This window comes from Dromiciops gliroides, chromosome 2 (genome assembly GCF_019393635.1).
Source record: "Dromiciops gliroides isolate mDroGli1 chromosome 2, mDroGli1.pri, whole genome shotgun sequence".
Classification (NCBI taxonomy): Eukaryota; Metazoa; Chordata; class Mammalia; order Microbiotheria; family Microbiotheriidae; genus Dromiciops; species Dromiciops gliroides.
The window spans coordinates 253815511-253829848 of record NC_057862.1 but is presented as its reverse complement, the minus strand read 5'-3'; the positions used below and the strand labels follow the sequence as shown (position 1 = coordinate 253829848).

At 36.7% G+C, this 14338-nt stretch overlaps 1 protein-coding gene across 1 annotated transcript in view; it reads right to left on the bottom strand.

Annotated features, from left to right (window-relative positions):
- SYNE2 (spectrin repeat containing nuclear envelope protein 2) overlaps window positions 1-14338 on the bottom strand; it is a 430300-nt gene that overhangs the window by 322931 nt on the left and 93031 nt on the right. Inside the window, exons 8-11 of the mRNA XM_043984057.1 lie at window positions 13802-13998; window positions 6540-6640; window positions 4439-4540; window positions 3606-3743 (exon numbers count right to left, since the gene is read on the bottom strand). Of these exons, the coding sequence (XP_043839992.1) occupies window positions 3606-3743; window positions 4439-4540; window positions 6540-6640; window positions 13802-13998 (538 nt within the window). The remainder of the gene's footprint in view (window positions 1-3605; window positions 3744-4438; window positions 4541-6539; window positions 6641-13801; window positions 13999-14338) is intronic.

Genomic DNA, 14338 nt, shown 5'->3' with positions numbered 1-14338 from the left:
GGCTTCATGTAAAAGATGCTGGTGTAGCTGAGCTTTAAGAATCTGCTGAGCTTTGAAGGAAACCAGGGATTCTAAAATGTAGAAGTGAGAGGGCAGCTAGGTGGCACAGTGGATAAAGCACCGGCCCTGGATTCAGGAGGACCTGAGTTCAAATCCGACCTCAGCCACTTGATACTTACTAGCTGTGTGACCCCGGGCAAATCACTTAACCCTCATTGCCCCACCAAACCCCGCCCCCCCCAAAAAAAGTAGAAGTGAGGTAAAGTGCATTCAAGACATTGGGATTAGCCCATGCAAAAGGCTAGAGACATGAGATGATGCCTAAAGTGGGAGGAATGAGAAGGTCAGTTTGGTCAAACTAAAGAATTCATAAATGCATCTTAAGAGCAGAATGGGAAGTTGGAGTCAGGTGATGAAGGCTTTTCAATGCCAGAGTGTCTGCTTAATCTTAGAGATAATAGGGAGCCACTGAAGTTTATTGGACAAGGGAGTGACAAGATCAGATCTGTGCTTTAGAAAATTAACTTTGGCAGCTATGAGAAGGATGGACTAGAGAAGTGTGGAAATTTATTTTGACTTGAGGACCCTACCTTTAGGCTCAGATTAGAAAGCCTTAGGCCCTCAGGGTCTCTCCCCCTCCTCCTCAGCTTCAGCTGAGTGAAAAAGCCCTGTGGGCTATACAAGACACCAGGTCAGACAGCTGAGGGGGAAAAAAAAAGTCCCCAGCTCCCTCCAACCTGAGCAGAGCTATCCAAAGATCCCTGATAGCCTGTGCTGAGGCACGTGAAACTTGGAGCGCACCACCCCCCCCCACCAGCTGCAGCCCTGGCTAGCAGATTAGCTTGGTCTGTGGGGGTGAAGGAAGCCCCGAGATTTGAGTGGAGAGAAGAAAAGGTATATATAGACCTGGGAGTTAGATAGGAGAGGGGACTAGGAAGGAGACTAGAGGGAGACAGACTAGAAAAAGAAGGAGTGAGGACGGACTAGATAGAGAGATAAGATTAAGGAGGGAGGAAGGAGACAGGGAAGGAGACAGACTAGATAAAGAAGGACAGACTAGAGGACAGGCTGAGGACGACTAGATAGACAAGACTCAGGGGTTCGGAATGACAAGAAGAGGTCAAGAGGCGGCTGAGGAGACGCAAAGATTGGAGACTAGAGACGGGTCTGACAAGGTTACAGGCCTTAATACAAACCAGGGAAAGTGTAACGTGCCCTGAGGCCGGAGGCGGCTAAGGCCCTTATTGTATTCAAGAAGTTCCAAGCGCAGCAGGTGCGAAAGAGACAGTGGAAAGAGACGACAGGAAAGCGACCACAGGAAAGCAGTCAGGTTGTACTTTATTTCCCTGTATTCCTAAATTGAAATAGTATATCTTGAATAGAGTCTGCTTTGATTATTTAGTTAAGAGCCTTCTTAATCTTTAGTTTATCAGTTTGGGAGCAGTGTGGCGGAACTTTATCAACGGCCCACATTAAATTAAACGCAGTCAGATAGCCAAATAGTCACAAGTCCCAGATTAGTCCTCTAGTCAGCTTTAGCCCCCCAAATTAGGCTAGTCAATTTAAAAATATTTCTACATTTTAATGGTGACCACGAAGGGACTTACAGCCCAATTATAATTTTTCTAAATTTATCATTTTTCATGTAATCATAATTTTTCATTAATCCAATTATATATAATTTTCCAGGTTAGTTATAGTTATGAATAATTAATTTTTGTACAGAAGGGAGAAATGATGCAAAGAGATCAACTAAGAATCATAGGCTTGTATAATTTGAAGTACTCCTGGTAAATTTCTTCAAGGCTGCATGCATTTTGTTGCACTAAGTTCAATGCTTTCTTAAAATCAATTGACAAAAAAAGCACAATAAGACTTTATCTCTCTCAATTAAGTTACATGTTCATAAAGAGAGTCAACAATATAGAATCATTAGTGAAAGCCTATTTATTTCCATCTGGCATTTTTTATTGATTTTTGTTGTTGTTGTTTTGGTGGGGCAATGAGGTTTAAGTGACTTGCCCAGGGTCACACAGCTACTAAGTGTCAAGTGTCTGAGGCTGGATTTGAACTTAGGTCCTCCTAAATTCAGGGCAGGTGCTTTATCCACTGTACCACCTAGCTGCCCCCACCACCTAGCATTTTTGTTGAAGATGTCCCTGACACAAGCAGAGCTCATTATCATATACATTATGTAAAGATGAAAAAGTAGGCATATGCATCAGTTGTGGCGGCTGATGTTTTGGTTTCTTTGAGAGAGGGCATGTAAAACTAGTTTATGACATTCTCTACTATTTTGGAAGCTTTCCCTTTTAGAAATATCTTGTGAGCTTATCCCTAAATGCCTTTTAAAGTATATCTTTTTAAAAAATTACTAAAGAAGGTTTAATGGCTATGTTTTAACTATTTGGAAATATATTTATAAGGACTAGATCATTTCCCACTGGTACCCTATAAATGAAGCATTGCTATTACTTATTCAGCTTTGGAATAGAATAAGAAAAGCCCAATCAGACATGCTCAGACACATAAATGAACAAACTAAGATATTCAGAAACTCATTTTTTCCCTATACATAGTTCCAAATCCTTCTCATATTTACCCTAATAATAGCAGGATAGGGCCATGTGGCTGATATCTTCATGGATAACTATACCAAAAGAACAGGTCTGCAGTTTTGCTAAGTAGCATGAACCTGTTCCCATTAAGCTGTTATTAAAATAGGGCCATGGCAAAGAATTGGAAATTGAGGGAATGCCCATCAATTGGGGAATGGCTAAACAAGTTGTGGTATATGAATATAATGGAATACTATTGTGCTATAAGAAATGATGAGCAGGCAGATTTCAGAAAAATCTGGAAATATTTAAGTGGACTGATGCTGAGTGAAGTGAGCAGAAGCAGGAGAATGGTGTACACGCTATCAGCAACACTGTGAGATGATCAGCTGTGACAGACTTAGCTCTTCTCAGCTGTGCAATGATCCAAAACAATTCCAAAGAACTCATGATGGAAAATGTTCTCCACATCCAGAAAAAAGAACTGTGGATTCTAAATATAGATCGAACCATACTGTTTCTACTTTTTGTTCTGTTTTGGTTTTTTTTTTCTTTTTTGAGGTTTTTCCCTTGTGTTCTGATTCTTCTTTCACAACATGACTAATGCAGAAATATGTTTAATGTGATTGTACATAAATAACCTATATCAGATTGCTTTCTGTCTTGGGGAGGGGGGAGGAAAGGAAGGGAGAGAGAAAAATTTGGAACAAATGTTGAAAACTATCTTTACATGTAACTGGAAAATAATAAAATACTTTTATGATTTAAAAGAAGAAATAAAATAAAATGGGGCCATGGAAAATAGGAGTGGGCCTCCAAGGATAAGAAAAATTGGACTATAAAGATTTGGGGCTCTATAGACTCTCATTGTTCATTTAAAAAATATATTATATGCTTAAACCTGCAGGCTATTTTCCCTTCTGTTTGGGGAATTTTCCATGGAAGTCTAACATTAGTCAAAAAGAGTGCCATTCACTGAGGAGAAAGCCTTGGCCCAATCCACACAAAATCAAGTAAAGCTTCTACAATCAACATAATAGAAATCACCTGGTTGGTGAGCTTATCCCATGCTTGTCGTAATCGAGATTGGTCATCAGCCGGCCCAGCCACATTCCTTTTTATGGACAACACATCCAAAAAGGCTTTTTTTTCTTCATTGAATGACTCCAAAAAAGCTCGCATGCCCTACAGTTTGAATAAAGAGGTCATTTAACTTGTATCCTTTATAACCTCAGCTATAAATCTCAGTTAAATATTGTTCTGTTTGTTCTTTATGCAAATTCATTTAAACTAGAGAGAAGTCCACTAATACCATGGCCTTAAACTTACTCATCCCTCACTTACCAGATTCTTCTTCTCACTCTACCCTGGATATTAATATAGTGAGATATATATACATATATTATAGTGAGATATATATATACATATCTCACTATATTACTTATCACTTATAATACTTATATATTATCACTAGTTATAGATATATGTTTTTATATATGCCCTCAAGATACATATCCCTGAGCTACATATCACTGGATCACTGCTGTGACATTTCTACTACAATGTAAACAAATCTACCTCAGTTTGCAAGAAGAGAAGAAATAAAATGAGGGTTTGTAGAATGTGCAATGAGTTCATTAATACTTTTATTAATCTTTTGATATTTGTAGGTACTTAATGTTTGGTAATCAATTCTGCAGTGTTTTTCTGAGGAAACAAAACTCTAAGACTAGGATAGAATTTTATAGCTGAATAATTTTACTTTATGAATACTTTTCATCAATCTGCTCAATACAATAAGTTCCCTTAAGGATGGCTAACAGTACACTGTGAATCAAAGGAATGTGCTATATAGGTAAGTCAATAACTTCTGCACTTACTTGAGATTTTTTAAAGTATGTCTCCTTTTCTGAATGCATCTGTAACTCGTGCAACTTTTCTTCTTGTGAAATCAACCAGACTGTGGCATCTTTCACCTTTTCCTAATGGTCAGAACAATAACAAGAAAAGCACAGTCATTAGATACATAGTAAAACAATATGAACAATGAGTTCTCAAAAGAATTCCAAACTATTAACAACCATATAAAAATACTCTAAATGACTAATAATAAAAGAAATGCAAATCAAAATGACCCTAAGGTTTTAACTTACCCTGAAAATTAGCAAAGGTATTAAAAGATAGGAATGGCTGATGTTGGCAGAACTGTGAATTAGTATATTTAATTTTGGAAAGTATTTTGGATTTATACAAATAAAGTCACTAAAATTTCCATACCTTTTGACCTAGAGACTCCACTTCTACACTTATACCCTGAGGAGGCCATTAATAAGAAGGAAGTTCTCATATAGATGAAAATATTCATAGAGGCACCTTTTGTGGTAGCAAAGAATTGGAAATTAAGTAGATGCCCATTGACTGGGGAAAATTGGATAAATAAATTATGGTATGAATATAATGGAACATTACTGTGCTACAAGTGCTTAGCACCATGGCTGGCACATAGTAGATGCTTTATAAATGCTTACTAACTATAAAAAAAACTACCAACATGATGAATACGGAATTCAGAATTCACTCTGCTTCGGTTTATATAGCTCTTTTCAACTCTTACTTTACTGAGAAAATCTCCCCTTATTCACCCCCAACTCCCCCCCCTCTCTCTCCCCCAGTATCTGATAATGATGTGGGTCTCCTCACTACCAAGGCTAGTCCTTTTACAAGCATCGTCCATCCCACCCCTTCTGTTGCCTCCAGCTGATTGCCTCCTCAATCGTGTCCTTTTTCTCAAAAGCTAGTGTTCTCTCTTAAATATCTTGTATTTATTCTCTATATAATTATATATGTACTTGACAACTCCCTCCATCCCCAATAAAAGGTAAGTTCCTTGAGAGTAGAAATTACTCTCATTCTTGGTATTGGTATCCCCAGTGCCTAGCACATTAGGCACTTAGAAAATTCATAATTAATCATTGATTAATTGATTGAACAACTTAGGCAATCCCAAACAAAGGTCCTGAGTACTCAAACAATGCTATTGTATCACAGTATCCAATGTGAGTTGGCTTGGATTTTTTGATTGTCTTGTGTGTAGTTCATTTGCCTGTGTCCAAAGACAGAATCTATATTTTGGCAGCATCAGAAAAGGTACATTTTTTTTTTACTTTCCTAGCTTTTACTCTCTATAATGCAGACGATTTTTCCCTCTATTAAGCAAAAGTAACATTTCTCTCATTCCACTCTGCATTATAAACAATCAAATTTTGTTTCTTCATTCAGATTTTGTTTCTAAAAAGTTAATTAGGAAATCAAGGAGATAGCTGCTCCCCGAAAGGGCAGGATTGATTGAACTGAACTATAGAGTAAATTCAGCTTGTGTCTCTCTTCCACATCAGCTAAGTCTCTGGCTGAATAGCTATGAAATGGTGATTGGCAAAAAAATAAGCCTAGAGTAAGTTTCAAAACATACAAGTGATTACGTGGTTAAAGTTCTGGGGGGAAAATAGCAGCTTACAAATGTAGCTATGCTTTCATTTATCTAAATGGAGAGTTCTTAACTCTTTTGTGTCATAGACTCCTTCGGGGGTGTAGTAAAAGACTATGAACCCTTTCTCAGAATAATATTTTAAATGCAGAAAATAAAGTACAAGGAATTACAAAGGAAACCACTTATAATTAGTTATCAAAATATTTTTTCCAAAGTTCTCAGAACCCAGGTTAAGATCTCCTGATCTAAATGGAAGCCAAGGAGGAAATGGAGGGAGGTTCAGTGTATGTTCCTTTCAGACCTATGAAGTTTCAACCTCCCGATTATGCTTCTGATTGACAGGCATGGCAAAATAAATGGTCAAATTATTAAATAGTATAAGGATAATTTTCATGACAACTTGATGCAAGAATAACAAAGAAACGTTTTGACAGTTGAGAAAACCATGAGTAGAGAACAAAATTAACTTTGTTGGCAATAATACAGATAACTACCTGTACTTCATCTCCAGCCACAGGTAAATCTTTGGAATACTGCAGAAACTGGGCCACATAGGTCATGATTGATTTTTCATCCGGGTTGATAACATCAACATCTGCAAAACAGATCATACCATTAGTTATTTTACCAGTTTTCAGTTTGATCCTAAAATTTATCATACTCATTATATAACTTTGAGTGCAAATAAAAATATAATTTTAAACTTTATTTTTCTTGCTTTTTGCAACATGGCTAATATGGAAATATGTTTCACATGGCTTCACATGTGAAATTGATATCATATTACTTGTCTTCTCCATGGATTGAGAAGAGGTGGGAGGGAGGGAGAGAATTTGGAACTCAAAAAGAATGTTAAAAATACAACAATCTAATTTTTTAAATTATGAAAAATAACAAAAATGAAGTCGGCAGATAAGTGTTTAACAATACTCACCAGATATAGATTATTCTATATATGAGCCACAACAATAACAAAATATTCCTCACCCTGAGAATCTCTGGCTGCTTGCCCACACTACAAGCTCTAAGCTACAAATAGCAGAGGCAAGAGTGGCAGAAGGCAAAGACTTTCTTGGAAACCAGAAAGTAGTAGATTAGAAAAGTTCAAAACAATTTCTTTGAAATTCACTATTTTTTTAATTTATGATGATTTAGAAACAGATTAAGCTGAAGTTTACCATTGCTCAGTTATTCCCAAACAATAAAAAACTATGGGAATGGTATGCCAAAGTAGTCATTTGGCTAGTTCCAAATTAAAGAAGCTAAATGTGACTTATATAACGTATGGATGGATCAATTTTAATGAAAATTGCCAGAGGGGTGTTGATGCTTGGGTTCCAAGCTGTAGCTCAAATGACACATGCTTTTATAGATGCTAAGAAAGCTTCACCAAAGCCTCATATTGAACTGAGATTTTTTGTATTATACTTGGTTAAAGTGCATACACTCTGGAGAATGGGCAAATGACTTCTATAGTTCTGTTTTCCTCCTCTGTAAAACAAAAGTTAGAAAATATGCAAAGTCTCTCCTAGCTCTAAATTGTCTAATACTACAATAAACCATTCAGTGTCTAACATCCTGATGTGATTTAGGTAGCCAGATCCCTTTTAGTATGACAGCAAGATAAGGGAAGGTTTTGCATGGAAGATGTTGGAGAAATCGTCAAAGCATTCTGGTTGGAACACCCGGCATAGCAGGAAAGCCTTGGCCAGTGAAAAGGCACTATGAGACCAGTGAGTCCTTTGAGGGAAGGGAGAGGATAGAGAGAAGGGAACCAGGGTTGAGAACATACCTAAGACAAACTCTATCTACTGCACAATGTTGCTCAAGGATCTGGCCTGCAGGGTTATCACCAATAAACATAGTAGGCATCCAGGGGTGATGAGTCACAAGATTTTCACTTTTGGGGGAGCAAATTCCATTTTGGCCACAGAATCGATATCTTTAAAGCTTGCAGAGTCAATTTACAGAAAGTGCAAGTTCCTTCAGGGGAACATCTATATGTGGTAGGGTTTACAGTGAATCCAAGTTCCTCCCCCATATCGTGCATGGGGTCTCCCCTCAGGAGACATGGCAACTTTTTAACATCACCCCTTATGTCAGATACAGAAAGTAACTTGTGCCTAATAGTGCAGGTAGTGTAGCAAAGAAATGCTTCCCTCCCTGAACTAAGAAGTCACAGCCCAGGTACCAAAAATATACTTAAGAGATTTTTTTTTAATTGTTGCAGAATCACAGAACCTGTAATATCCTAAGAATTCCCGGGCACTTCCCTTTACCCTGGAGCCATTGTTTGTTGAGCCGTTTTTCAGGCATGTCTGACTCTTCATGACCTCATTTGGGGTTTTCTTGGCAAAGATACTAGAGTGGGTTGCCAGTTCCTTCGCCAGCTCATTTTAAGATGAGGAAACTGAGTTAAACAGGGCTAAGTGACGTGCCCAGGGTCATGCAGTTGAGACCAGATTTTAATTCAGGAAGCTGAGTCTTCTGGGCACTCTATCCATTGTGCCACCTAACTGCCCCTGGAGCTAAAACCATCCTATTCATGCTTGCCTCCTCCAAGTGGAGTTGCTTCTTGAAAGCAAGGATTTTGTATACTCTTCTATTTGTATCCTTAGTGCTTAATATCGTAATAGATGCTTTTTCATCTGTAAAATGTGGATGATAATAATAGCACCTAGCTCCCATGGTGGTTGTGAGGATGAGATAATATTTGTAAAAAGCTTTGCAAACCTTAAAGCACTATGCAAATGCTAGCTGTTATTATCATCATTATTACTATTTTCAATCATTTTATTCATTCATTCATCCTTAACTAGGAGAGACCTCTGAAGCTACCTTGTCTAACCTAGACATTCTGATCAAATGAAATCAACTGGAACTCAATACAGACCATAAAGCTAAAGTTGTGGGAAACAATGAATAAATCAAATGTAATCTTTCAATCTCCCAAAGTATGCTGTCAAAAGAACCATCACACATTACAGAAAACAAAACAAAAATGTAGCATTTAATCAGAGCATAATAATAATGAAAAAGAGATCTCAAAGATAAATAATTATGCCAGCTTCACCAGTTTACTCCTTTTTGAAACTACAAATGACGTATGCAGGTAGACATCTCGACATCCTTGCAAAAGAGTTTGGGTCAAGAGATGACTCACACATTCACAAGTGACTACTATATTTGGATTACATCAGTAATTAATGTTGCATTTCAAATGACTGAAATAACTAGTCCTCACACTGTGTTCATTGTAATAAACCAAGGACTATCACTCACGCAATGAGAAAATTACCTCTTTTAAATCATTTCATTAGTTTCTTAATTGTCTGAAGATACAAAAATATTAAATTGTTTTATAGCTAATGAAGATTTAGGGGGCCATACTCAAACAGATAATAAGGAATTAGGACAGAGAAAGAGGAAACTACAAAGAGAAGGAAGATGGGCCAGAAAGGAGGGGAGGGGACAGAGAGGAGGAAGAGATGAGGTAAAGGAAGAAAAAATAAATAATATTATTTAAAAGAAATATTTGTAGTAAAAATACTACATTATTAAAATAACAAATGTATAAAAGAATTAATAAAATTAACAAAAAGAAACACTACCCCCTGAACAGGACCTTGGAAATCATCTCATTTTAAAGATTTAGAAGTAAACTTAAAAAACGAAGTAAGAAATAGAAAGGATTTTGCAGGGTTTCACAGCTGACAAATAACAGAATTAAGAGGTGTCTGGACTCCTATTTTATTCCCCAATAAGCTGCATTGCCTCTCTACATCTGTCCTATGTAAAGTTATATAAGTAAATCACTAACTCTGACTTTAGCCTTAATCTTAACATCATTCTCTAAGCATTCTCGTCATCCAAAGCCATACTGTTTATGTGTGCCTTTAAATTCCTTCATGTTTTCTCAAGCTAATTGCCCCCTTGGTTATCCTCCCTCTAATCTTCAACTTCTCCCTTTACCCTTGACTGACATACCTGTCTCCTCCATCCTTTAAAAATTTTCACTAGTTGTGAACTGATTCAACCATCCTAGAGAGCAATTTGGAACTGTACCCAAAGAGCTATAAAAGCACACAAACTCTTTGACCTGGAAAACCACTACTAGATCTATATCCCAAAGAGATTTTTTTTTTTTACTGAGGCAATTGGGGTTAAGTGACTTGCCCAGGGTCACACAGCTAGTAAGTGTTAAGTGTCTGAGGCCGGATTTGAACTCAGGTACTCCTGACTCCAGGGCCGGTGCTCTATCCACTGCGCCATCTAGCTGCCTCCCAAAGAGATTTTTTTTAAAAGGAAAAGCACCTATATGTACAAAAATATTTATAGCAGCTCTTTTTGTTGGGGCAAAGAATTGGTAATTGAGGAGATGCCCCTCAATTGAGGAATGGCTGAACAAGCTGAAGTATATGATTGTGATGGAATGCGACTGTTCTATATAAGATATGATGAGAAGGATGCCCTCAGAAAAACTTACATAAACTGATGCAAAGTGAAATGAGCTGAACTAGAACATTGTATACAGTAACAGCAATATTGTACTACCCTCAGCAATAAAATGATCCAAAACAATTCAAAAGGACACATAATTAAAAAAAAACATACTATGGAGCTCCAGGGAAAGAACTGATGGAATCTGAATACAGATCAAAACATAATTTAAAATTTTCTTTTTCTTGGGTTTGTTGGATTGTGTTAGGGTTTTTTGGAGGGGGGTGTGTGCTTTCTTTCACAACATGACTAATATGGAAATATATTTTGAATGACTATATATGTATAACCTATATCAAATTGCTTGCCTTCTCAAGGAAAAGAGGAGGAAAAGAATTTAAAACTCAAAATTTTTAAATGAATATTAAAATTGTTTTTACATGTAATTGGGGGGAAGGCAAGTATTAAAAAAGGGAAACATTTTTTTCACTTAACTCTGGCATACCCTTAAGTTATCATCCTATAGCTCTCCTTTCTTTCATACCCAAACTCTTAGAAAAAGCTGGATACTCTTCTTGTCTCCACTTCCTCTCATCTCACTCATTTCTCAATCCTTTGTAATCCAGCTTCATGTACAAAAACACTTTTCTTCAAAGTTACCAATAATCTCTCAACTGCCAAATATGAGGCTTCTATCTCAATCTTTATCCTTCTTGACCTCTGCTTTTGACACTATTAACCATCTTTTCCTGTTTTCATGATAATGCTTTCTCTTAGTTCTCCACCTATCTGCCTGACCCTCCTTTAGTCTCCTTTGCTAAATTATATGTGTATATATACAACAAGGCACTGAGTCCTGAGTCCTCTTTTCTTCTGTTTTTACCCTCTCCATGTAAGCTCATTAGCTCCCATGGATTTAATTGTCATCTTTATGTAGATGTATTGATAAATTTATTAAATTAGTTATACTCCAACATGATATCAAAGTTTATATGAATAACATGATCCTGAGGTTTCACCTTCTACCCAACAGATTGGAAAAGATGAAAATGAAAACGCTAAATGTTGGAAGATCTATGGGAAGATAGGAGCACTAATGTACCAGATAACTAGTCATCAAACCTAATGAGGGTCATGAAGACCTCTAAAGAGAGGAGGGCTACTATATCTAAGGCCATCCATTACTTATAGATAGCTCTGATTGTTAGAAGTTTTCTTGACATTAACCTTAAATTCGCTTCCTTGTGACTTCCCCATGTTCATCTTACTTCTGCTTCTGGGAAGATAAAACAAGTTTATTCCCTCTGCTATGTGAATAGTCTTCCAAATATTTGAAGACAGCCATCATGTCCCTGCCATGCCTGTTCTCCAGGATAAACATTCCCAGTTCTTTCAAATGATCCTCATGTGACACGTTCTCAAGGTTCTTCAACTTTCCAGTTGTCTTCATTTGATCATTTTATAGTTTATTAATGTCCTTCTTTAACTGTGGGACCCAGAGATGAACACAATACAGCAGATGAGGTGTGAAAAGAGCAGAGTACAGTGGCACTCTCATCCTATTCCTGGAAGTTATGCATCTCATTGCGGCTCAAAATTGGCTTTTTTGGCTACCACATCACACTGCTGACTCATATTGAGCTTACAGTCTATGAATACATCCAAATCTTCTTCAGAACAACTGTTGTCTAACTATATTTTTTAGGAACAACATTTATTTTTATGTAGCTTGGAATTGTCCCATTCATAAGGCAAGGAGGCTATCCTTGTGATTTGGTTGGTCCAGAATGATAAGGTTATAAAAAGCCCTACTTATTGGGAAGTTCAGGTCCCTGAGTTTGGCAGATTTCTAATTGCCCTGTGGAATTTCTTTCTAAACCAGAATAGACGCCCTAGAGAATTCAAACTTGAAGGGCAGAAGTATGTTTCTTTTATTCCTTTGTTATAAAATTCATTTTTATTTAGTCCTAAGCCTGACTCTGTGACCTGGCCTGGTCAGCATCTATCCTGTAACAAAAAACAGTGCATGCCTCCCCAGTCTTATACTTGTGAGGCTAATTTTTTGTATCCAAGTGTAAGACTACATTTATCAATAATGAATTCCATCTTACTAGATTCATCCCAACAAGTTTATTCCCTAAAGCAATAATGTCTAACTCAAATAGAAATAAGAACCACTAAGCCATACATAAGGATTCCTATAGGCCACACATTGGCTTAGAAAACATGTTAATATTATCTGTGTTTTATTATATTTTTAATTGTTTTGTAAAATATTTTAAAATTACATTTTATTTTATTGTTAGGTAGTATTTTATTTTATTTTCCAGTTACATGTAAAGATTGTTTTCAACATTCATTTCTGTAAGATTTGAGTTCCAAATTTTTCTCCCTTCCTTCCTTCCCTTCCCCTTCCCCAAGATGGTAAACAATCAGATATGGGTGGTTTTTATATATATTAAATATAAATATATATATTTATATATAAAAATACATATATACACACATATACATATAAATATATATACACACATATATGTGTGTGCGCGTGTGTATATATACACATACATATATATACACACACATATATATACATATATACACACACATACTCACATCCATGTTATATATTTCCATATTTGTCATGTTGTAAAAGAATAATATATTACATTTTAAGTTGGTTCAGACCACACTCAAGGATGTCATGGGCTTTCATACAGCCCAAATTGGGAGGAATAATTATCACACTAGATGAATGGGTTTAGCTCCTAAAAAGTCTCCTGATAATCCTATACTCCCAATTTGGGGTCATTTACAAATTCAATAAGCATGTCATCTGTGCCTTTTTTCTAAGACATTGATAAGAAGGTTAAACAGCACAGAGCCAAGCACAAATCTCTTGGGTACTACAGTGGAAACTTCCTGGAAGACTGGCTTTGAACTATGCATAGCTTCTATTTGTTCTCTGCTTCAAGAAACCAGGGCCCTTTTCATGCCATGTTGAGGCATTAGAATAGAACTTTGGTTGGAAAATCCTAAAATTATTGAAGTTTAAAAGCCCATGGAAATGTTGGCTTGTATTATAAATATCAATAAATGGTTCAAATTAATCACCCATTTCATAAATATTGTTACTGCTATTTCTCTTAAAGATGGATGATTTTGCTATGACATTCATGAAGATTGTCAACCAAGATGTGAAAGAGTCATGCCCTATATAAGCGGATGGAGTACCTGCACCATGAGTTCGGACTTCATAGAATGCTACCCCTCAAAAAAAGAGTTATAGGTGATCAAGGGGAGAGATATCATTTACCTTCTGGGTCCAACATTCTAGGGATGTTTAGTTCATGTTCTGCAATCCTGAATGCCTCTTTTAGATTGTCTCTGCTGGATCTACCCTTTACACTGTCCATATCAATTAGGTCTGGTCTCAAAGCATGAATGACAGCCAAAAAAGCCATCCCATTTCTCCAGCTTGATTTAAAATCTGTAACATTCACAGATCCGTGCCTATAGCAAATAGAAAAGAAAATATGAAAAATAATTTTACAAAATTTTACAACACTTTATCAGAAACTCTTCCACTCTAATCAATAGTAAATAAAATGAAGAATCGTGTTACTATTCATAGGAACAATATAAATCATTCTAGGGGAAAGTCTCTATTTGGCCTTTGGTGATCCAATTATAAGGTGTGGTGAGGCCCAGGATCAATCATCAGTCAATCAACTCTACATGGATGGGCTTATTTGATGCCCTTAGGTGACTAGGAAGCTATGGTTAAACTGGATTGAGGCCACCAGAAATCCCCAGGAGTGCAGAAGATACAGTTTGAGTCTTAGCCCTGAGA